The sequence below is a fragment of the Mauremys reevesii genome, linkage group 1 (assembly GCF_016161935.1).
Source record: "Mauremys reevesii isolate NIE-2019 linkage group 1, ASM1616193v1, whole genome shotgun sequence".
NCBI lineage: Eukaryota > Metazoa > Chordata > Testudines > Geoemydidae > Mauremys > Mauremys reevesii.
In genome coordinates, this window is record NC_052623.1 from 142,530,803 (window position 1) to 142,556,870 (window position 26,068).

Genomic DNA, 26,068 nt, shown 5'->3' on the forward strand with positions numbered 1-26,068 from the left:
TTCTCTTCCCAGGCTTCTTGCAATTACTGTTCAAGGGCCTGAACCAAATCCTGCTGAAATCAACAGAAAGACTATGGAGCCCCCTTAGGCCCCAGGCTTTATCTGCTGGTATAAACCAGCATAATACTTGGAGACATTTGGGGGAGATCTCCATGAATCAGTTAAATATAATCAATATTTAAATCAATTGACATTTTGATTAATCAACAGATTTAATTATTGAACACATCTGGTTATCTATTCATTACATGCACAAATTGCCTTGGATAAAATGTCATGCGACTCTAACCTGCATAAGCTTTGTGGAGGCTGTGCCAGAAGCAATTAGACAGCTTTACCTTAAGTGGGAAATGGGATGCTTCGCTGGGTTCTCTGAAACAGATCGCTTTGTCTTTTCAAAGAACATATCATGCTGTACATCTGAATCTGGCGAGACAGAGCCATGTTCACTGCTGCTACTACCAGCCTGTTCCCCATAGACTGGCAGTGGGAGGGACGTACTACGATTATAATCTAGCAAGGGACAGCAAACAAGCAAACCACACCCATCATTAAATAGAGCATATCACACAACTGTGAGAGAGGGCAGTGCTTTTAAAACCACAGAACTCCAACACACTGAATGCTATAAAGCCCTTATTTGGCAAGGTACTTAGAAGTAATTCTGCATGTTTGGTCATTGTGAATATAAAGAATTGGCATTTTTAGCTAATTAATATTTTCCTCCTATGACATACTAACACCAGGTGCATCCAATTACCCCTCCAAGGCCACGACTATGGGACCAAGATTTGATCTCTCATTGGCCTCCTAGCTATCTGCCTCTCTTGCATCCCCTGCCTTCAGTTATCTCCTTCAGGACAAGCCAAGAAGCCTCCTACAATCCCTCCCATTTCATCCAGAAGGGAGAACAAAATAAATGAGTCGTTGGGTGCCCACTACTTCCCTATAGGCCTATTTACTAGAGTACAATGCAGGAGAGGTGCGGCAGGCTGGGGGTACATATTTAGGCTGGGAGGCAAATTTCTGGGTGTTTGTCTCCACCATCGCAAACGGTTGATATTTTGGAAGGGAGGGTTGGGTGTAAAATTCTGGCATAGTCATTAGGACACAGTTACTCTTCAAATAGGAGTTTAAATTGCCACCAAAATAAAAACATGTCAACTTGTGGCTCTTCACAGTCCTATGTTTACTGGGTAGGCCCACCTCCACTTGCCACATCAGAAAGTTGCCTGTGGTCTTATGAGGGAGAGCTGGGGCCACCCAATATTGGTCAGCCAAGGAACCGCCACTTGCAGCGAAAAGAAAGGAAGCAAGGTTGCTTGGCCTGGAGCAGTTCCTAATGTGGGAAGAAGGCACCTGCAGACCTTTCCCGGGGTGGGGTTGGTAGGAGGATGAGAACAGGTGAGCTGAGGAAGAAAATAACTTTTCCAGTTTGCATTCTGTGATATTTGTACAGATACGAATGGGGCTCTTCAGTAGGTCAAAGTTCAGGCTCACTATTTATCCTGCTAACAAAGCGGCCAGATTTTCAGTAGAAACATCAGTAACTGGAAAATTAGGCCACTAGGTGCCAAAATATTGATACTCCACATTAGGCACTTGTGATGCTGTATGATTGGAATATGACCATGTTTATCATGAATATTGCCACTGTTAGACAATTGCAACAAAACTTGTACAAAATATATCATGTAAGGTGTCAATGGAAAAGTTATGATTTGCTAAAGATGATTATCCTGTTTATATGCATGTATCATTTTTAGGAGTACTTGTGGCACCTTAGAGACTAACAAATTTATTTAAGCATATTTAAATTTAATTTAAATTTATTTAAATAAATTTGTTAGTCTCTAAGGTGCCACAAGTACTCCTCGTTCTTTTTGCTGATACAGACTAACATGGCTACTACTCTAAAACATGCATCATTTTTGTATCTGAAGTTATGAATATTGGTTATGTACTGGTTTCACCATTGTGTTTGTTCCTGAGGTAACACCCACAAGCTAGTTTACATCAGTCTAGCCAACACACTGTGAAGGGACTTTTCAAGCTTGGCTGCCCATTAAGGACACTTCACTCCTACAATGGGCCATAGAAGAAACTCATTCTGCCCAGATGGCTCGTCCTGCTGACATTGCCATCTCCAAGGGGCCAATGGCTACCTCTTGGAGTCATCAAGCCATGTAAGGACATATGACATACTCATATGGCCCTGGACTCCATCTTGTGCCATTAATTTTCCACAAACTGTGCTGTGAGATTTGTTTGGAATAGTAAAATTCTAAGCAGTTGACAGACCCCTGAAATATTTCCATGTTGCCTTTTTCCTGCTCTGACTCTCCAGACTCACTGAGGCACAGTGACAGCACCAATGTTTGAAAATCCTGTCCAATACGTATAAATTGAACACAAAACATCAAGATGCTTGGCCAAGATTTTCAAAACTGATTAGTGCTTTTGGGTATCTTAAAATTTGGGTTCCTAACCTGACACACCTTAAAAGGGACCTGATTTTCAGAAAGTGCTGAGCACCAATCTTCTGAAAATCATACCTCTTTGAGGTGACTCTTGGTGGGCACCGAAAAATTTAAGTAACTTGCAAAAATCTTGGCCGAATGAACTTTTATTTTATTATAAATGGTTTACACATTTGGCCAGTGGGGAGATTTTAACAAGCCAAAACAAGATACAAATATAAACTACAAGGTACTTTCTACAGTTTAACGCTAGTTGATTTCTTGGTATGTTCAACATCCTGAATAACAGAGAGGAATTGGCTAATGATTCAAATCTTTTTACATAACACTTAATAATATTGACTTGTAGTTGGCTGATAATTCCTTACCTAAAGGCTTGAATGCAATTCTGTTTTTCTTGCCCTTGTTCACCTGTTTTAAGAAGAGGTCTTTGAGTAAATCAGATGCTGTGACACGCTTATTCGGATCAGGTTCAAAGCAGAGCAAAATAAAGGCCTTTGCTTCAGCAGACAGTGATTCTGGGATTTCAGGATGAATTTTAAACATCCCAACCTGTAAGTAAAATATGGACAGAAAATTATATGGCCTCAAACAAATAGCTGCAAAAGGGCCACTAGCTAGCTCCTCGCTTGGTGTAAACCGGCATAGTTCCATTGACGGCAAGTGAAGGGTTTGACAGCTGCAATGCAGAAGTCCACTGAAGTCAGTGGAACATCAACGGGGCTCCATTTACGCCAGTATGGGATCTGGCTGTATTTCTACTGCAAATGTTTAACTCTGCAGATGTGTATCCTAAGTGGTTATGTCAAGAAATGGACATATCCAACTATCTAAGCCTTGTGCAACCCCTGGGTCTGACCAGACCCACCAAAAGTGCTCCAGACACTATTCTCCCTATTAGCCACCAAGCCCTTCTATTCCATATGCCAGCCAGCGCCTCCCTCCCAGTTGCTGAGCCCGCTCAGGACACTTCTCCCCAAACACCAAAACCAACTTCCAGCCCTAAAGCTGAGTCGCTTCATAGCCCATTCCCTCTGTCTGGTGCCCAGACCTGTCCTGCTTTGCCTAGTGCTCACTCTTAGCACAAGCGTGAACACCCAGTCTCCGGCTGCCAGATGCACTCATTATACCCAATGCTGAGACCCGTGTCTTTCTTAGCCCTTCAATGGCAGCCAACTGGAAATTACACAATGTTCAAAGGGTTAACGTAATCCCACACTTGGATAATGTGATTGGACAGAAATTTATTTATTTCAAAACATTACTGGAAAATAACTTGATATTGTCCTCTGGTGCATCAGCATGAGCTACCCATTTTTAATCCCCAGGGCTGATTTTACAGCACTATTTTTGGGTATGTCTACAACGCACACAAACCAAGCAACCCACAGCAGAGAGTCTCGAGCAGGGCTAAAAACAGCAGTGCGGACGTTCAAGTGATGGTAGATCCCTGAGCTTGAGCCTTAACCCCCTTGACAGGTCTGAAGCCTGAGTTTGAATGTCCACACTGCTATTTTTAGCCCCACAGCATGAGACCGGAGTAGCTGACCCAAGCTCCAAGACTCGTTGCTGCAGGGGGTTTTCTTTGCAGTGTAGGCGTACTCTTTAAGACAGAGTTGTGCCACTCATTCTGCACATGCTGTACAAATCTGGCAAAATTATTCTTTTCATCCTTGAAATATTTATGTAAAATAGACTCTGGAGAACAAGTAGCAGGAGCCTGGAAATAATGCTGGCCACAAGGCAGCTAGTAGCTAAGTGGTTAAACAAGTGGCAGCAGCTTGCTAAAATAAAGAGTTGTCTGAATAATCACATTAGATAACTGTACTAATGCACTGTGGCACTATTATACATTTACAATAGCAGTTTAGCTTTGTGAGATCCAGTATGGTCTACTCGCAATGCAGGCTGAAGCCAAAATGCTGAACAGTAGAGCCTGTATTTGAATTGTAGTGCAGGGTATAAAATGCCAGTGCATTAACCACTTACAAGCTATGTCTCCATGCGCATCCAAAACAATGCCTTTAAAAGCCAGACGTCATATTTCCTGTGCAGTGTAAGATTCCAAGCAGCAAATCCATAGGCATATAGCTGTTCTAAGCTCTGCTACTACTCACTATGTGACAACAGGCCACCTGGTCTCTCTGCACTTCAGTTAACCTGTCTGAGGGACCATTTCTATTTGATTTGTAAAGCACCATGAACACAGCACTTCCCTCAGTGATGCATCTTGAAGCAAATGGGATCATTCACATGCATAAGGAAATCACAGTTTGGACCTTGACCCTGTGCAGAGGTGATTACAATGTCAGTGTAGATTAAATTGCCCAGAATATTTAACTTGTAAATAGTAACTATATGAAAATTTAATTAACAGGTACTACTTCAAGTTTCACAAACTGTCCAGCAAATAAAACAACTCTTACTTTAAACATTGCTGCTTGTGGCTCCCCCAGCTCATGAAACGGAGGCTTTCCTGTTGCCATTTCAATGATAGTACAACCCAGTGACCAGATATCAGCTGGTGCACCATATCCTCGAGGCCCCTTATCTATAATCTCTGGAGCCATATACTGCAAAGTTCCTGAATCAAGACAAAAAAGGAAGAACACAAGTCATATATTTGTTTTTCTTATCAAATAGATACACCATATCATTAAACCCCTTGCAGGTTGTCACTTCAAATGCGGCTTGTATGACTGAAAGATGAGCCCTCTAAGTCAAACTCCACCTCCAACACTGAGTCATAAGATTGTATTTTCCCATGTCTTTTCTATACAAACTCTTAGTTCTTCCCCTCACATGAAGGACTTCAAATGGGAGAAAATATATTTACCGTACAATCTGAAAGTTCTCCCTTGCCTTATTTAAGCTAAACCTACCTCCATTTCTGAGAATGACGAATTGGAAAGATATGTGAATAAAAAGGGCTGCAGAGAGCAGCCAACTAGTTGATGGGTTTTCTTTGAGGGAATACCTTTTTTTGCTGTATTCACCACCTCTGGCGGGAACACAGAGCAGGCGAACATCAGCAATAGCGAAGTGAGCTAGTCCATGGAGAGAGGGTCAGGCCTCGTAGGAGAGGATCAGGAGCTGAATGAGAGATTTTGAAGAGGGAGCGAGATGGAAAGAGGTAGGGCTAGAGAGATGAGATCTGGGAAAGAGATAAGGCTTGGAGAAAGAGGAAAAGTGTCCTACATTACAAATGAAATATCAGGGCCGGACTAACAGAAAGCAAAAGAAACAACCTCGTGGAGGCAAGTGGCAGAAATGTGAGACAAACAGGGTGAATATCTGGGTCAAATTGTGAACTCCACATTTTTGGGGATTCCCATTTGTTTTGAGAATACCAGTGATTGTAACCTTCACTGTGACCTTTGGTCTGTATTGTAATTTCTATGGAGGGTTCAGACATTCAGGTGGTGATGAAATCTTGATAAAGGAAATGTCTTGCAGATACTGTGTGCTCATGTTAGAGGGTGGGACACCTTGACAGGGCCGGCTCCAGGCACCAGCCAAAGAAGCAGGTGCTTGGGGCGGCCAATACCAAGGTGTGGCATGTCCGGGTCTTCGGCAGGAATTCGGCAGCAAGTCCCTCTCTTCCTCTTTGAGCTGCCGCCGAAGAGGAAGAGAGAGAGTGAAGGACCTGCCGCCGAACTACGATTGCGCTGCCGCGGCCTTTTTTTTTTTTTTTTTTTTTTGCCGCTTGGGGCAGCAGAAAACCTGGAGCCGGCCCTGCACATTGAAGAGGCTAATAATGAGAGAGCCATCAAGGGCCATTAACACTGAATGACTCTTCCATGCTGAAGCAATGGGGTTTCTACTAGCAGGACCTGTGACTTTGAATGGACTTCATACACAGAAACCTAGCTAGGAGAGCATGCAATTTCTCAGCCTGACCATCTGACTAAACACAGGAGACTTTACTTATGGAGGCTGCTTCTCTGAAGAAGGGGACCATCCAACACCAGATGCCAGAAGCCTGTGCTGGAGAGAGGGAGAAAGCTGGGGGCGGGGGGGGGAGAAGGGGTCTTGCCTTGCCAAAGGATGCTGACCAGAACTAGAGCTTTTAGATGGGGCGAGATCAGACCAGGGAGTTATGTTTAGGGATTTGTTGTTTTCCATGGATCTGTAACTCTGTTGTGCTTTGTTAAGAGTAAATGTAACTGTGGTTAAGAAATTCCTTTGCTAAGCCCGTATTCATTGCTTTTCTGCCACATTGTCGCTAAGGGGATTAATTAGGAAATCAGAGCTTGGACAGCCAGGGGAAACATGTCTAAGCAACTGGGTGCTTGGGAGGGCTGTGAAGCTGGTTCTAGGGTCTAGGCAGCCAACTGAAAGGTCCTGCTGCCCAAGGAGGGTCAGACACAGGTTCTGCACCTGAGACCAGGGCGCTTAGGAAGCACATGGGATTCAGCAGTTGGATCCAATCATAATGGACTGAGTTCCATCCATGTGGGGGGACTGGGCTGGGCTGCAAAGTGTGTTTGACAATCCACAATTACTGATGATGATAAGACGTAGTTTCATACACTTTAAAGAACGTTTCTGTTATCAGATATAAATTAATGCAAAGAAAGATTTTTTTTAGGGTGGGGCATGTTTTCTCTGCCACTATGGAAGAGTGTCCTTTTCAGTTCCTAGGTCTGTAATACAGTATAGGCACATTCTCATTGCTTCAAGGAAAAATAAGTCTGAAAGCTAAACTTCCTTAACTTCACAACTAACTTCGTAAGTGTAGTTGGCTGCTCAAGCAGAAATAAATTGAGGAAGCAGAACTAAGGGAGGGGTCTTAGTAACTTTAAATAATCAAAAGTTATTGAGTAAGAAACAGGCTTAACAGACCTGTAAATATTACATGTACAAAACATTATGAAGAGATCTATGAACTCTAATGAAAGAGGAACACACGTATTATACAATTTCCTCTGGGCTAAAAGAGACGCTAGTGACAATAGTGAAAAGGCTCTGCCTGGAATGTTAATAAATTAATTTGGATTACTTAGTTAAGAAATAGGTTTACAAAATTATATAATACCAATAATTAAAAAACAAAACAAAACAGGCATTAGCAGCTTACTTACCATACTCAAATAGCTGCCCACCTCAGAGATTTTTGTAACAATTATATATTCCAGAAGTTATACTTAACCAAAACATCAGTTTGTTTATAGGTGGAAAAAACATAAATAATTTAAAACATAATAGTCTCATAATACCACTAGAAACAAATGCCTAAACAACACACATCAGAGTTGTGCTAGTGGCGGGCAGTCACAAGTAAAGTAACAACATAATAAGAAAAGGGTGAAAAACTAAAACCTTGGGAAATGTAAATCAACATTTTTGAAAGTCACAACATTTTTAAATGAAATTCAATTATATGCTGATTGCAAAAGCTAAAATATTTTAATATAAAATGTAGTTTGTATATGGGTTTTTGGTTTTAGATAGCACTAAGGTTTTGCATTTCATAGCTGACTCGTGTTGCAACAAAATCGGCAAGCAATCAATTCAAGAATAACACAAAAATGGTTATTCTTGGAATACTGAATTGCAGTGCTAAAACACAAGTGTTTACAACTCTACCTGTTAACAAAAGAAGGCCTGGATCTTGCAATCTGATCTGCATGGACAGATCTACATGCCTGTACAGAGTCCCATGGCCATCAATCTGTTTGTGCATATCTGATTACAAGACCAAGGGTAAAGATTGTAATATTGTTGAAACAAACATCGAAGAAAGTAGTAAAACATGCAGCAAGTTAGTCTGGAACAGTTACTGTGATCTTTACTAGGACATCAAGTCAAATGCACTTTGTACCCTCTTTTATACTGTAAAGTTGCTCTTTAAAGTTTAATGGATTTTCAGTCAGTACATAAATAACTCTCCATTAGCAGTAGAACAACTCTACACATGCACTTGGGTGCTTGAAGGATTTTGTTAGGTTCACAGATTACAAACAGAGAAGTTAGAGAAAAACATAATATACTCTCTCTGGAAGGTTGCAATAACGCTCTTACTTAAAAATCCAGAACCTTAACATACAAAAACCAAAAAGAGAAAGCAGGCTGCTTCCAAAGCCAAAAGGGTACAATTCACTGGGCTCTAGGCTGGCTCTTTGTATATTGAGTGCTGAAAGACCCAGATTGCACAATCCTAGCCTGCTAGCAGAATCAGGAAAGCCTTTACGATTTAAAGTGACAGCTTATAATTTATACACAGTTTGCAATACAACACAGATTTCATAATATTTCTGCAAGTGAATTGCTTCCTTGGACTCTTTTCCATAAAAAACATATGGAAAAGTTGCCATTAAAAAATAATGTAGCCAACAAGGATATTTCTTTTTAGGAATCTGATAAAACTTGCGTAGGAATGGCCAACTCCCACCACATGCACCCCCAGATGGCAGATAGGGCAACATCCTGCAGATATGCAGGGCAGCTGCAAATAATCAGTAAGCAGTCGCAGACCATCTGGTGACATCTCTCAGCAGGATGTGATGGGGTAGCTAGTGGCACAGTATCAGTTATGTCCATAAAATGCCACTTAGGCCCCATGATGACAACATCAAGGTGAACAAAGACTGCCTTAAAATCAGTCTTGCTGGGCCAGGACCTTTGGTTTGAAACCGGAGTGTTCTTTCTCCTAGGTGAGATGTCTGCTAAGGCTGACAAGCCTCAGAAGGCAGCTCACCTAGGAGAAGGAAAAGTCCGGTTTCAAAGCAAAGGTTTTGACAGCTGACCGGTAAATGTCACTCCATAGATATGCTCATTAAACTGACATTCATGTCAAGTGTGTCACAGTTTCAGCACAACTGCACCTCTAGTCCCACTCCATGGTCCACAATGGACACCCACTTCAACCTTCCTGTTCCCAGCCGTCACCTCTCCTGACTAGGTACATTAAGGCTGCACAGCTCCTTGCCTTACACTGTGATATCCCCAGCCAGCCTGCCCCAAAAGGCCAGCACCTGCACTTTGCTTTTTTCTCCAAAGGCTACAACCAGTGTATTGCTGCAGTAGTAAGTTATCACAGAGTACACATATTAATTCTAAAGGTAAAAATATTACAGAGAAAGCATATTAAGGCAATAAAATAACCAACATGCCTGCTAAAAAGCTTACAAGTGGTCACCCACAACTCCAATCTAGGGCTCTGATAGGTTTCAGGTCTTCAAAACCCAAATCTGGGTTTTCCCTGTGGTTACAAGTTCATCCATCTTGGATCCAAAACCAGAACCAAGGCTGGACAGATCAGTCATTTCTTTATACAGCTCGGCCCTTTGATCTTGGCCTTCTGTAACAGGTAACCAGCAGTCAGTCACCCTCTCCTCACCCTCTTCGAAAGTCTAGATTTTTGCATAGCCAGAGCTAGGGAATTTGCATTAACCTCTCCCTAGAAATTCCCCAGGAAATCTACTTAACACTTATTGTCCCAAAAGTGTCTCATTTTCAATAGTCTTTTGAACTCCCAGGTCTCACATCTATCATCCCCCCCGAGAGGTTACACACAACCCCATCTCACAATAATACGAAACGTAATACACCAAGGTCTTTCAATGATATTGTAGGAAATTGCTATATTTGTCAAAAAGTGTATCCCAGAAGGCAAAGATGTTCCCCACAAGTGACATACATCAGCTGTGCCTGACTGTAGTAACTGAGCAAGGGTTGATAAAATTTAAAAAGTCAATGAGTAAACTGAGACATGCAAGTTGGGGTAGGAATGCCGACTGGAATAAGTTTCGAGCTATGTGAGTTCTTAAAGAAGAGAAGAGTAAATATGGCATGTGTACAAGAGACCAAACAGAAAGGCTGCAGAGACAAGAGAGTGATGAGGAGTCACAAAATCTATTACTCAGAGAGTTCAACCTCCTGAAATGCTGTTGGAGTTATTCTTGATGAAACCCTGCAGAGGCATGTGACAGAGCTTACCAGACCATTGGACCAACTGATGAGTCTTAAACTGTGTTGGGAGGCGGTAACTATCTCTATAGCAGGTTGGAATGCACCAACAGCTAGGAGAAGATCAAAAGGTAAAGTTTTTTTATGAGGAGTTTTACCTTACTGAAGATATACCATCCAACAAGAAGATCATTATAGGAGTAGATTTATATGTACACACTAGAACTGAGAAGACTGGATATGAAGGTGTCCATGTTGGGCACGGCATTGGGACCAGAAACTCTGAGGGGGAAAAAATGGTCCTACAGACTTGTCTGGCACTGGGCTTGATGACCGCAAACACACACTTTCAAAAGAGGGAAACCCATCTCATATTTTATACCAGTGGAGAACACCAGTCCCAAATCAATTTCTTTTCAATACTAACCAGAGATAGATCACACATAATCAATTATAAGGTAAACGGGGTGAGTGCACTGTGAGACAGCATAGACTTATCCTTATGGACTAGAATGCAGAGCCTCAGAAGTATCTGAACCCCTTGGCACTGGAGAGGCCTAACTGGTGAAAACAGATGGTAATGAAAAAAACTTCATACAAGGAGAAATGCATAGACTTCCTGACTACACACAGGAGTGCATGGAGGACAACTGGTTCAAACTAAGGTCAGCTTTGCTGAAAATGGCACAAGTCGTCCTAGGAGAGATGAAACCAGTGTTGAAAAGGATAAGAAGGAAGACTTGGTGATGAAATCCTCAAGTTAGAGAATCTGTTGAGGGGAGAAAAAGGACAATCTTCAAAAAATGGCAGGCCAGTGGGTTTCAGTGATGATAAGACGGTGTATGGGGAGGCACAAATGAGGCTAGAAGAAGTGTTGCAACAGCTAAAAGTATGGCCTGTGATGAGCTAAATAACTGACTAGGAAGACAGGAGGGAGATAAGACCATCTGTAGACTTGCCAAGGCAAGAGAGAAAACGATGAAAAGGATGCAAGTTTGCTTACATTAGAAATGCATATGGCATTTTGCAAACAAATGGTGAATCAATCAACGAAGTATGGAGTGATTATTTTGAAAGTGTGATGAATGAGGAGAACCCAATGGCGGAATTAAGAACATGTAAGCTGAACATGAGCATGACAGATTGCATACCAGAGGAAGAGGTCGCAGAGGCACTTGGGAAAATGAAAAAGGAGAAAGCACCTGGGCCAGAAGAAGTAAGAAAGAGAAAAATGCCGGATGAAAAGCTTTGTGGTACCTATTTTGAAACATAAAGGAGATATTTAACACTGCGTACTAATTATAGTCCAATTAAGTTGAAGTCACATGCTATGAAAGTTATTGGAAAGGATTACTGAAAAGCATCTGCATGGAATGGTTGAAATTTGGAAGGGTCCGTATGGATTTGTGCTGGGAAGGAACACCATTGATGCCATATTTGCACCATGAATCCTCATGGAAAAGTTCAGAGAAGAGAGATGGCAACTAGGTATGGTCTTTGTGGACCCAGAGAAGGCGTAGGGTCATGTTCCAAGAGAATTAGTTTGGTGGAGTTTGCGATGGAGAGGTGTGCCAGAAGGATACGTTCCTCTTATCCAAGATATGTATGATGGAGTGACTACCATAGTCAAAATTAAATGGGACTACAGTAGAGAACTTCCAATAAAGATTGGTCTGCATCATGGGTCAGTGTTTAGCCCCTTTTTATTTGTGATTGTCATAAATGCAATAAGTGAGACTACATGAAGGGAGCCACCTTGGAACACGCTGTTCACTTAGTGCTACATGTGGAAGACTGTGAGCCCCTGCAAGCCAACTTTGAACAGTGGCAACATAGTTCTGAAGAGGTTACACAGAGTGAACGTTGGTAGGACCGAGGCTATGAGGGAGGAGGACTCAACATGAAGTATATCACTGGCAGTGAACTTAGAAGAGCAGAAGTATTTAAATTCCTAGGATCAATGGTTGCTGACAGTGATGCCCCCGAGTGAAGCCTGGCATCGTACTGAAGTTGGGTGGGTACAAATGGCGGGAGCTGACTCCAGTTCTCTGTGACAAAAAGATGCCAATAAAAAGGTAGAGTGTATACAACTGTAATTTGATGGAACTTAACAGATCAGTGACTTGGCCAGCCATAAGAAAGAAAATCAGCATGCTCTCCACCATGGAAATGAACATGCTGAGATGATCAAACAGTTCGAGACTCCATGACAGGAAATAAAACAAGAATGCAATGGGCCGGCCTAATGTAGATTTGTTCCAGTTGAAGACAAATTGAGGGAGACTAGCCTGTGTTAGTATGGGCATATCCAGTGGAGACTACTACAGTTACACGTAGGTAAAATATATCCACACAAAGCACTGAAAAAAAATGTAGGAGGGGATGAATGCAGAAACAAGATGAAATTTTTACCTGCTCTTGTCACAATATGGCAACTATTCTTATGCTGTCATTTGGTAGTTCCTTTAGGATGGTATTAAAATACGTCTATTTCATATGGTTACCATGTGCAGCATGCTGTTCCGTTCTCATTATTTTATACAAACGGCATAGAACTGCTCAAATACTTGCAAATAACAATTGCAAGTATTCTATTTCAAATATTTAATGAAAATTATATATATTTTTTTGTTATTTATTCACATAGTTTATGCAGCTGGATAATAAAAAAGCATATATTGAATAATTTATTTGGAAAACTATGGTGAAATTTCTTAAAGAAATGATTTAACCAAACTCTACCCCAAAATGTACTCTGTTTTTTGTATTTCATGTTTTCATGTCTGTGAGCTAAAGAGATGGCCCATTTTGGAATACGTGAAATGACTCTCTCAAATCTATGTAAACTGACAAATAATATTTTAATTTCACTTAAGTGCAGCATTTTGCTAGGAATCAAGATTGATTAATTTTACAAATGCTATGACTATAACTTGCCCTTTAATTTTACTTTGCCATTTTTAAAATGTTAAGTGATGAGATTTTTTCTTTGAAATACTTCAGTTTTTAAATCAAATAGAACTGGTCTTTATTGCAAGAGAAAGTATATTTGTTGAAACTGTCACCATTTCAGGGTTAACTGCGCCTTTGACCCTGATCCTGGTCTTCTTCAAGGGCACCCACTTACCTAAGAACATAAGAATGAGATACTGGGACAGACCAATGGTCCTTCTAGCCCAATATCCTGTCTTCCAACAGTGGCCAATGCCAGATGCTTCAAAGGGAATGAACAGAATAGGGAAATTATCAAGTGATCTCTGTCGTCCAGTACCAGCATCTGCCAGTCCGAGGTTTCAGGACACCCAGAGCACAGGGTTGTACCCCAACCATCTTGGCTAATAGCCAGTGATGGACCTATCCACCATGAACTTATCTTATTCTTTTTTGAATACAGGTATAATTTTGGCCTTCACAACATCCCCTGGCAATGAGTTCCACAGGTTGACTCTGTGTTGCATAAAGAAGTACTTCCTTTTGCTTGCTTTAAACCTGCTCCCTACTAATTTCATTGCTAAATGGAAACAAGTCAGATATTAGGAATGTAGGAGAACACTTCAAACTCCCTGGATACACAATAGCAGATTTAAAGGTAGCCATCCTGCAGCAAAAAAACTTCAGGACGACTCCAAAGAGAAACTGCTGAACTTCAGTTCACTTGCAAATTTGACACCATCAGCTCAGCATTAAACAAAGACTGTGAATGGCTAGCCAAGTACAAAAGCAGTTTCTTCCCCCTTGGTGTTCACACCTCAATTGCTAGAAGAGGGTCGCATCCTCTCTGATTGAACTAACCTCATTATCTCTAGACTAATTCTTGCCTGCATATATATACCTGCCCCTGGAAATTTCCACTACATGCCTCTGACGAAGTGGGTATTCACGCACGAAAGCTCATGCTCCAATACGTCTGTTAGTCTATAAGGTGCCACAGGACTCTGTCACTAATTTCATTGAGTGACCCCAGGTTACTGTGTTATGTGAAGAGATAAATAACACTTCCTTATTCACTTTCTCCACACCATTCATGATTTTACATACCTTTATCACATCCCCCCTTAATCATCTCTTTTCCAAGCTGGACAGTCCCAGTCTTTTTAATCTCTCCTCATATGGAAGCTGTTCCATATCCTTAATAATTTTTGTTGCCTTTCTCTATACCTTTTCCATTTCTAATATATCTTTTTTGAGATGAGGTAACCAGAACTGCTTGCAGAATTCAAGATGTGGACATACCATGGCGTTATCTAGTGGCATTATATTTACTGTCTTATTTTCTATCCCTTTCCTAATGGTTCCTAGCATTCTGTTAGCATTTTTGATTGCCTCTGCACATTGAGCAGATGATTTCAAAGAACTATGCAAGATAACAGAAAGATCTCTTTCTTGAGTGGTAACAGCTAATTTAGACCTCCATCCTTTCGTTTGTATACTTAGGATTATGTTTTTCAATGTGCGTTACTTTGCATTTAACATTGAATTTCATCCGCCATCCCTCTGTAACTTTACAGTCTGCTTTGGACTTAACTATCTTGAGTTATTTTGTATCATCTGTAATTTTTGCCACCTCACTGTTTTCCCTTTTTCAAAATAATTTATGAATATGTTGAACAGCACCAGTCACCATAGAGATTCCTAAGGGACACCACTATTTACCTCTTTCCCTTCTGAAAAATTACCATTTATTCCTACCCTTGGTTTCTTGTTTTTTAACCAGTTACTAATCTGTGGGAGGATCTGGTCCTGGTGACTTATTACTGTTAAATTTATCATTTTTTTAAAGGTTTCAGGTTCCCAGCTGTCACCTCTCTGGGGCAGAGACTCACATCTCTGTCCCTCCAGACCAGGGGCTTAGGCTTGCAGTTAGTCTGACTGGGGTCCAGTACCTGTCATTAACCTTTCTCCAGGGGCTATGACAGTGTCTACAAGTTACCAACCAGCCTTCACAAAGAAAAATACATTTATCTTTAAGGTAAAAGCATTACAGAGAAAATGCATAAAAGTCAACAGAAGTTCCTATATGCATGTTAAAACTCATCAGAGGTCAATCTTCAGTCTTACGGGGCCCTAGTAAGCCAAAATCATTCCAACCCCTCCACACTGGTTGGGGAGAAGGTCCTGTCCATTTGCTGAATCAAAAAAGGCTCAACTCAGCCTTTTTATACCAAAAGCCCTTTCTTAGTCTGTTGGCGTCTGGAAAACTCATCTCCAACCAGTATATATAAGCCTTTCTGGGGGCGGTACCTCTCGAGAGGCGTTTACAACCTAAGTGATTTACTTTAATCACCCCCTCACTGTTTTTGGCTCTCTCCCTCCCCAGAGTTTCATACAATCACTGGCCCAAAGTGATACATAAACCATTCATAAACTTAATACCATATGGTCCCCAAAGATACTAAAGTGATTACAACTTTTCTTTCACGTACTTCAATTTTTACATGAAGTACTACTGGTCTTTATTTCTACAGATTCAATTTCTCTTTCAATATTTAACTAAAACTAGTAAATTTTGTTTTAAAATTTTGTTTTATTCATTTGGTAATTCATGAATGCATACTTTCCTAAATTGTATTTTAACATGAAATAAATTAGACATGAGTCTTTATGTTGAATACTTTAGTTTGAGAAGTTAATTATAAAACACAGACAAACTGGCTGACCCATTGTTCGTTATGGTCAATAAAAAAAGAGCTCACATTGTTTGGAAATAAAAGGCTGGTTGGTTTTAGCCAGATTCTGATTTGCATAAAGCAAAAAGAACTCTTACACAGGAAAGGAAGTAAAAGCTTGCAAAGTCAAGGGGGAAGGAAAACTTGCTGTGTAACAAAGAAGCTAGTCAGGAAAAGAAAAATATGCTTACGTAATTACTCAATTGTTTTGCTCAGTCTGAACAGCAAAAAACAGGAAGGATAATATTTTCTCATCCTTAGAATTATCATCTATTTCCTAAAAATCACAGTGCAGATTATCTACTGGCCTGCAAAATGGCAGCAATCTTTTTAAGTTTGGAAAAAGTTACATAGACATTGTGATTGGTCATAGATGGTGAAGACAGAAAATGGCCTCCAGCTTCTAAAGGGTGATAAAATACCTTTTCCGTCATCTCACTCTGGCAGTGGTCATGTAATTCCTCTGGTTTTCTTACAAAGGATGACATACATAAAATTATGTAGGCCCAACTTTAGTTCACATTTTAACTATTTGTTATTAGCACAACACTATTTTATTGTTTAAACACACACAGCACACTTAACTGACTATAGGAAAAACATCTTCAGAGGATCCGGCTACCAAAAAAAAAAAAGTTTTGAAAGCTTTGTCAATCAAAATTAGGTTCTCACTGATTCGTATGGTGCAGTTTGTGGTATTTTGTGAGGTGGTGGAGTTTAAAGTTTTGCAATAAAACTTTTCACAGACATTTTTGGTCTAAGATTTTAAATTATAAGGTTTAAATAGGCTCCTTAAGAAGAAGAAAAAAAGCCTATCCTTACATGTGACCTACACCAATCTACTTTCTTTGTTTTCTTCAAAGCAGAAGTCCCGTCTTTCTTTGCTGACCAAAAGCTCTTGGTGGCTTCAACAGGCACTCTGGATCTGTGAGCAACCCAAAACTGAATCCTAAATAAGAATGCTAACTACAGCATCAAACCACCACCACCAAAGAGGAGACTGTTCAGAAATGTGTTCGGTTACTCTTACCTGTAAATGTCTCCGTACATGGATTGATACCTGCGAGCCGCTTGGAAGTCCCAAAATCAGAAATTTTTACCACTCCACTATATGTGTTCACCAGAACATTATCTCCCTGGAGACAAGAAAGAGACAGATAGATGTAAACAGATTCCAGCATGCTGACAACAAGATTCCAGAAAGATTGATAACAAAGATAATACTTTTTACAAAGGAAACTGCCAGGCGCAGTGGTGGTGTTTTGTTGTTGTTTTTTAAAAGTTCCTTCCTACCAAAAGTACTACTTCTGTTCATAACAAAATTAATTATGCTGCAAGAGGTACTGAAATTAATCCCCCCCCCCACACACACACACCCCACATACACTTGCCTCTACTGTACAAAATACAATACTTGGAGAAAATTCACCTTTATATCTCTGTGTACAATCAGGTTCTCATGGAGATATTTAAGCCCTTCCAGAATCTGCTTGGTGTAAAATTTTATTGTGGGTTCTTTCATTGGGCCCCATTTTGATCTTAGAAGAGCAGAGAGGCTTCCTGAGTTAGATAAAGAGGAAAACATGTTAGGATAGCATAGTCACAAGGTCAACTTTTGGAGGTCAGCACTCCAGGATAAGCCCAAGACTTTTCTGGTCACCCACTTCCTCCAGGGCAGAAGTGATTTATTGCAGTCTTTGCCTGGATGCAGGTTATTTCCCTCTTCATGCCAGCTCAGCTCCATTAGCTGGCACATCAGTGGAATGCAGGAGCGGCGCCAGGGTTTTTGGCGCCCTAGGCTCAGGGCCGCCTGCGGGAGGTCCACCGGAGCCGCCTGCGACCCTCCCGGCAAAATGCCGCCCCCCCCTCCAAATCCTGGCGCCCTAGGTGACTGCCTAGGTCACCTAAATGGAAGCACTGGCCCTGGTGGAATGGCAGAGCGAAGTGTCTACCCATTTCCAACCCATCTACACCAGGAAGGGGCAGATTGAAAGGGGCAGAAAGTAACTAATGCTCAACCCATGCCTTAAACCATGATGTGAGGAAGCTGTACGCCAGGGTAGAACTGGTCTCACTCCCCTTTAAGCCTTTAGGTGTGCACGTTAGGGTCAGCCACACTCTGGCACTTAATGAAAAGCAGCGTGGACTTGGGTGAATGTCACAGTGTGTCACGTGAAATATGAAAACTATGTAAGTTAAGAGAAGGTGATCTACTCTGACAGCAAAACAGTCTAAACCCACCTCCCTTTGATTTAAAATAGCCTTTATCCTTGGGAATAGATGGAGGTAGAGGAAAGAATGTTCCAGAAAGAAACCAGGGGATGGAGGCCTCCTACACTCAGATTGGAAGATGGGTTGCTGTTATTTCTCCTACTTAGTGGAGATAGTGAACCAGATTTAATCTTTTTAAACAGACCAAGTTCTTGGTTCACATAGCAGCATTTTCTGCAACAGTTTCTGCTTATGACAAGTCAGACACAGAATTTACATCGGGCTCTACTTAAGTTCTAGCAAAGGTAGTTGAGGGAGTTTTCAATCCATGCCAACAGCTTTCTGAGTTGGAAGTTTCCTGACAGTATTGAACCACAGGTTTTCTAAATAGCTGTCCCTTTAAGGACAGCTGGTGGTGAAGAAATGTAAGTGTTAGTGCAGTCGTGTCCTGTCTCCAGCAGCTATTCAGAGTGCACTACAACATATATGGGAGGAGGAGTGCATGGACAGAATAAAGCACCTGGTAAGCAACAGCAGCTGGTACTGTCCAGGGGCAGGACAGTGACTGGAGATGCTGGGATGAATTTAGCACAAGCATGTGCCATTATGTTAGCAGGGCAGCACGGAGGCTGACTCCATGGGTGCTCTGGGGCTGGAGCGCCCACGAAAAAAATAGTGTGGGCTCAGCTGTTCAGTGGTGGACAGGAGGTACTGGGGCGGGGGAAGGGGATGCAGGGGCAGGGAGAGGCAGAGCGAGGGTGGGGCACACTCCGTGGCAGAATGGGAAGGGGTGAAGCGGGGGTGGGACGAGGTAGACAGAGGGTGGAGCCTTAGGGGAAGGGTTGGACTGGGGGTGAGGCCTGGGGCAAAGCAGGGGTGGAGCACCCACGGGGAAATCAGAAAGTCGGTGCATGTGTGTTGCAGTGTTGGGAAGCAAGCACATTACGGTCAGGAGGCAGTGGGAACCTGAAGAAGGGAGTGAAATGGATGCAGGATTATCGTCTCGTGCCTCCCAAATGTATTTTTAAAATGCACTCTGAATTACCTTTTTTGAGTCTGTGTCTTGGAGGTTTAACCTTAACTTTGATTTTCCTGCCTCTTTAATAGCTTTGGTGAACTACTAGTAAGGATTTTTACCCTCAAATTATTGATATATACTTAAACAAAGCTTTTGTCTGGGAATTATTATGGGGTGAGGAGGCTAATCCCACCAGCTATTAAAAAGGTTACCTGTCACTTAGACTCATAGACTGTAAGGTCAGAAGACACCATTGTGATCACCTAAGTCTGACCTCCTCCACATTGCAGGCAACAGAACCTCACCCACCCACTCCTGTAAGAGACCCCTAACCTCTGGCTGAGTTATTGAAGTCCTCAAATCATGGTTAAAAACTTCAAGTTACAGATACTCCACCATTTACATTTGTTTAAATCTGCACGCGATCCCATGCTGCAGAGGAAGGCAAAAACCCAGAGTCTCTACTAATCTGACCCAGGGGAAAATTCCTTCCTGACCCAAATATGGCAGCCAGTTAGACCCTAAGACCCACCAGCCAGACACCTGGGAAAGAATTCTCTGAAGTAACGCAGAGCCCTCTCCATCTAATGTCCCATCACCAGCCATTGGAGATATTTGCTGCTAGAAGTCGCAGATCAGCTACATGCCATTGTAGGCAGTCTCATCATACCAGCCCCTCCAAAAACTTATCAAGCTCAGTCTTGAAATCATTTAGGTATTTTGCCCCCACTGCTCCCCTTCCCATTAGAAGACCCTGTTTTCAATTGCTTATAACTTTCGCCAAACTTTAACTATTTTGGATGAATTTACCATGCTGGGTGCCTGCCTCAGGCTGAATGTTTTTTGAAAAAATTCAGTAAATAGTTCAGCCATTTCAGAGAATAGGGCTTAGGAAATTATCTTGTTTTACCCATGTTTAAAATTTCTGGCAGTTTGGGACAGGAATTTTAAATTTGGCAGGAGGTGACCTCTGTGTCAGGCCTGTACTTCTTGACATCTGTCTGAAAATCTAATCCAAATTTGACACCAGCCTTTATCAGCCTTTGGAAAACAAAACTGCAATTCATCCATGCTCAATAGAGAATTTGGTGAATTTAGTGGTTAAAATCCCATAACATTTCATTTGCACTGAGCATGTTCCTGCCCAGGATTGAACACGACTTCCCCTGCAATTGTAGCTCTGAGCTGCTGTGGGCCACGCTGGGTCCAGGCAAAGTGTGTGTCTCATTCCCCTCTAGTGCTGGTCCACAGAGAGCATGACAACCTACTACTGCTATCAGTTACTGTTAGCTCAATTGGCAGAGGACTGTGTGGTGGATAATAGAATCATGGAAGATTAGGGTTGGAAGAGACCTCAGGAGGTCGTCTAGTCCAACACCAACTAAATCATCCCAGCCAGGGCTTTGTCAAGCCAGACCTTAAAAACCTCTAAGGAAGGAGATTCCACCACCTCCCTAGGTAACCCATTCCAGTGCTTCACCACCCTCCTAGTGAAGTAATTTTTCCTAATATCCAACCTAGACCTCCCCCATTGCAACTTGAGACCATTGCTCCCTGTTCTGTCATCTGCCACCACTGAGAACAGCCGAACTCCATCCTCTTTGGAATCCCCCTTCAGGTAGTTGAAAGCTGCTATCAAATCCCCCCCAACTCTTCTCTTCTGCAGACTAAATAAGCCCAGTTCCCTCAGCCTCTCTTCTAAAAGTTAGAGCCATACTAATGAACTATGTGGGTATCAATAGGATGCCACAGATGGAACTTCTGTTTTTTCAGTTTCCATTTTTAAAAACCTAGGCAATTATACACGCAGAAAAAAAAAGCATTATTATTAAACACACAAAAGTTAGGAAATGCCAGAATTAAGGTGGTCCCCGTGTGTGCATGCATTATAATACAGTCTTTAATTACCATAATATTTCCCCCCCAGGATCCCTGCCTCATTCAGTGCACAAGCTGGACCTGCTCTGGGGATGAATCAGGGTTGTGTAGTGAAAGAAGCTGTAGTCTACAGGACCCCATCTCATTTGTTGCAGAATTTGGAAGGCATGTAGTAAATGAAGCAGGTGATTGCAGGAAGAGAAAGGATGATCTTGTGGTTAAGGAAGCTGAATGATGCCCTGGAGAACTGGATTCTATCCCTGCCTGTGCCACAGAGTTCTTTATGTGATGCTAGGCAAGACATTTAACCCAAACTTTTCATGAGTGGTCATTAATTGTGTTTTCCTCATTTTTGGGTGCCCTACTTGAGGGTCTGATTTACAGAAATGCCGAGCACTCATAGTAGCAACTGATGTCAATAGGAGCCGTGCTTTGAACATACGGAGTGCTAACTAATGCTAAGTATTCTGAAAAATCAGGTCCCAACTGTCTCAAACTGGGCATCCAACATTAGTTTACATTTTTTACCTTAATCTCTCTGTGCCATTAAGTTCCTATCTGTAAAATGGGTATAATAATAATCCGTTATCTTACTGAGGCATTGTGAAAACAAATTCATTAACATTTGTGATGTACTCAGATACTATAGTGATGAGTGCCATAGAAAAGCCCGTGATTAAATTAATAATTCTGTCTTCAGAGCAATTGTGTGCAGTGAGGATATAACAAATATTGAACAGCTGTTCAATAAGTGGGCAATGTCCATTCTGTTCACTGAATGAGGCAGTGGTCTTATGAAGAAAAAATACCCCCAGACAGTTAAAACCAACGGATGCAGTGAGCACTCTTTTTTCAGTCTAAATAAAAGGAGCCTCTTTATGTAATGAGATAGCTGGAAACAACAGAAGCCTCATGCCAAAATCGGATCAGAAGCTAAGCCATATGATCTGAGGGTTCCTTGGCCGCACACACAGGAGCTAGATTATTGTTTGATGAACAATGTGTGCATGAGAGGCAGAAAGCCAAAGGGAGAAAGCCAGAAGACAGAGAGAAGAGTCATGAGCAAGATCCTAAGATGTGGCAGAGAGACAAAGCTCGCTGAGGCACAGAATCAAGTGGAGGGGTTGGACTTGGAAATTATGAGTAAGGAAACTGCCTCCTGTTATTTGTCTCTACTTTGTTCAGGGAAACTGGAATTAGAGTACATTAGGATTGAACTAAAGAAATAACTGACTCGTATCATCAAGTCCTCCTCCTAACAGCAATGCCCCGAACACTGGCTAACTGCTTGGGCCAAAGGGGAAACAACCTTACTTCTAGCATTTCTTAATTTCTGAGTGCTCTACTTTTTAACCTTACTAATATTATTTTAACATAGTTTGTGTGGGTGTAATTATTATAGAAAGGGATTTCACAGGATCTCGAGAACTGTACCACTTCATATCTATTCTTCACATACAGAGAATCTGCTTATAAACAGAAAAATGCCACTTGCAATTAACTTCTCAACAGGAAGGACACCTACAGTGTAGCAATGCATTAGTTCTGGGATTTAGTGAAGTTCCTAAAACATTTAAGTGCCCCACTCCTATTGACTGTTTCCAGGAGTTAGATTCCTAATACCCTTAGGTGCCTTTGAAAATCCCAGTCCAGAATGATACAAACCTCCTGGCACCTGCTCCATAAAGATCTTAATGTATCCATCTTCAGAAACAGAACCAAGGTACTGGACAATGTTCCGATGCTTTAGATATTTATGCAGCGCGATCTCTTCATGCAGTGGCTGAGAATACCTATCAAGAAGTAGTAAATTGAGGATCAGTTGAAGATTTATGCAAATATACTGGACTAACATCTTTAGAGACCTAGTTTTAAATCCTGGTTTACAAATAAAATGAGTTTAGTGGTTTCATCCAAGTCCCCAAAAACCTTCTAGTCACTAAACTCAAAATGCAGCTTGACTGGCTGGCTTTTCAGAAAACATAAAGCAATGGAGTGCAAGAAAAGCTTCCGACAAAGATAGAGATGCACATGCATCTCTTCCTAGCATTTTCCAGCTCTATGTTTGACATATTCAAATGGTTTAAAACCCTTTCTCAAAAAAGGATAAAAATATGATTGGATTGCTACATGTAAAACAAACTGTTTCTTATCTAAAATATTCCAGGAAATAATGTCAGACTCTTTATTCAAACAATTAAAAAATCCTGATCCCCACAAAGGATTTTATCAAATTAGCACATATTTTTGGTGGTTTGATAGTACTGGGAAAAGAGGAAGACATTAAAGTTGCCCCTAAACAGAATTATTAAAGCCATATTTTATATAGATTAATTCAATGATCATGCATTGGAATATTATACTACAAACCATTATACATAAATCCATTTTAGAAGGAAAAAAGTCTTAGCAACAAACTGCATTTCTCATTGGTGATGCAGGTTTATTACTACACTGAGGGCTTGTCTACACTTACTGGGGGATTGACATGTGGTGATCGATGCATCGGTGATCAATTTAGGGGGTCTAGTGAAGACTCGCTAAATTGACCGCAGATCACTCTCCTGTTGATTCCTATACTCCATCGATCAAGAAGAGTAAGGGGAGTTGACGGGAGAGTGTCTTTCATCGACATCACGTAGTGTGGACCCCGCAGTAAGTAGATCTAAGCTACGTTGACCTGAGTTACGCTATTCACGTAACTCAAATTGCATAGCTTTCCCCTGTAGTGTAGACAGGGCCCAAGACTCACCTGCTGTCCTTCTCAGGGATTTCCTTGATGGCTATTCGAACTTGATTGCTAAGATCTCTTCCAGCATAAACTATTCCATAAGTACCTTTCCCTAATATCACTCTATCGCCATTCTCATCATAGTCATATTCATACTGAAAGCAGAAAGGTATACGTAATGGTACACAAATAGTTACAACTGCAGCCACCTTTCAGATTGCAAATAAGTTTTAGTAAGAATGATGAAATATATATTGGTCTATACATACGTACATAATTTTTAAAAACTCACTGGTCATTATTTACTTTTTGCTTTATAAAATGTGGCTTTCCCTAACAGGAGTCCAGATACATAATTGCTAAATAGATTTACTCAAAGGGAATTTTACCTGAATATGGAATACAGGATTGGGCCCAAACAGTGCAAATATTTATAATAAAAAACAATAACAAAGTGAGCACTGTACACTTTGTATTCGGTGTTGTAATTGAAATCAGTATATTTGAAAATGTAGAAAACATCCAAAAATATCTATAATAAATTTTAATTGGTATTCCATTATTTCTTTTTAACAGTGCAATTAAAAATGTAATTAATTGCAATTAATTTTTAATCAAGTTAATTTGTTTTGAATTAATCGCTTGAGTTAACTGAGATTAATTGACAGCCCTAAAGCTGATCTTCTGAAATGAAATTAAAAATACAAAACTAAGTAGTTGTATACATTTCTGTTGGAACATACTGGGTCATATCCTCAGCTAGTATAAATCGGTGCAGGTGACTGACTTCAATGGTACTACAATGGTTTACACCATCTGAGGATCTGGTCCACTACTGTGACCTCATTGTAGAGAACTCGTGTTGCAAAGATCTCTGCAGACAAAAGGCCTATTGATGCATGAAGCAAATTCACAGGCACTAAATGAACTTCTATTATGAGAGATGGGTTAAACAGTGCAGTCTTGATTCATAAACAAATTTGAGTGTGAGGAATTAGCGTAGGAAATTTTGAAAGCTTTTACACAAACAGAAAACAGATTTTTTTTTTAAAGAGGTGTGTAGCTTTATAATTTCCAAGATGAACGACTGGAGCATGTAGACTTCCCCTTGTTCCTTCCCAAATCCAAATGGCTGTTTATGCCCAATCTGTGAGACTTCAGGCTCCACATGCTGTGTCTATATGAATTCCCTACCTGGGTAACATCATTTTTTATTTTTTTTACTGCTGTAATTAATAGACACTTGTCTCATGATACCATTTTTTCTGCAATGTCAAATATGTCCATGTCATGCAGTGGAACTGAATGCAACCTCGAGATCTGTCTTCGTCGAGCATATCCTGAGTTAAGTTGCTGCTGTCTCAATATGCCTTCAAAATTCTCTGTTCATTTACAAAATGATCCCCATCTTCGTATCACTGTACAGAACATGCTAAGGAGTTCTGTTGTTGTTTAACCCCAACACCTACTCAGTGGATCTGTACTTGGATTAATGTAGCCTTAATATAGTTTCCTTTTCCATGTTTTAGCTCTTCAAAGTTCCAACATTATCCTGTTATGTGACATGCACAATTGACCAAAGTGTCACACGTAAAACTTGTCAAGTTCTTTGGCAGTAGCACACCCTGGTTTCATAGTTATGGCATGATACAGCTGCATGACAGAGTTTGAGGTCAGGGTGCAGCTATGCAACAGACGAGTCCTAAGGTAATTCTTCTCAGCCTAGAGAAGGAGTCCATGTTCCCTAGCATGCTTCCCAGGATATGTGAAGTCTGTTGAGATGTGTAATTCAGTGCTTGACAATAGGTTTAGCAGACTGTGTACCTGATGCAATTTGGTATGTTTCCATTCTGTTTTCTTTAGGTGGACAATAAATCCATACCCGTTTGCCACTGCAGAAAATCTGTGCACATGATCAACTACTGAGCCTCCTTGGTGAGTGATTCAACTGCAGTTATGAACAAGCAGGTGTTCCTCCTAAGACCTTGGCCAAGGCACACCGTCTGGTGTTCCCAGGCCTATTTGGGATTCAGTAACAACTTTTCCAGTGATAGAAACTTCCTCAGTATTAATTTACAGATGTGCACAAAAGGTAATATAAGTAAATCCCACTTGGTTCAAAGAATCCCAAAATTGGCTCTAGTTCTAAATCTAAATCCTTGTTAACAGCAGC

General features: G+C 41.1%; 1 protein-coding gene across 1 annotated transcript in view; it reads right to left on the reverse strand.

Annotated features, from left to right (window-relative positions):
* MAP3K15 (mitogen-activated protein kinase kinase kinase 15) overlaps positions 1-26,068 on the reverse strand; it is a 160,210-nt gene that overhangs the window by 18,902 nt on the left and 115,240 nt on the right. The window contains 7 exon segments of the mRNA XM_039529058.1: positions 339-513; positions 2,849-3,032; positions 4,907-5,064; positions 17,088-17,193; positions 17,487-17,617; positions 22,830-22,957; positions 23,917-24,050. Coding sequence (XP_039384992.1) covers positions 339-513; positions 2,849-3,032; positions 4,907-5,064; positions 17,088-17,193; positions 17,487-17,617; positions 22,830-22,957; positions 23,917-24,050 — 1,016 coding nt within the window.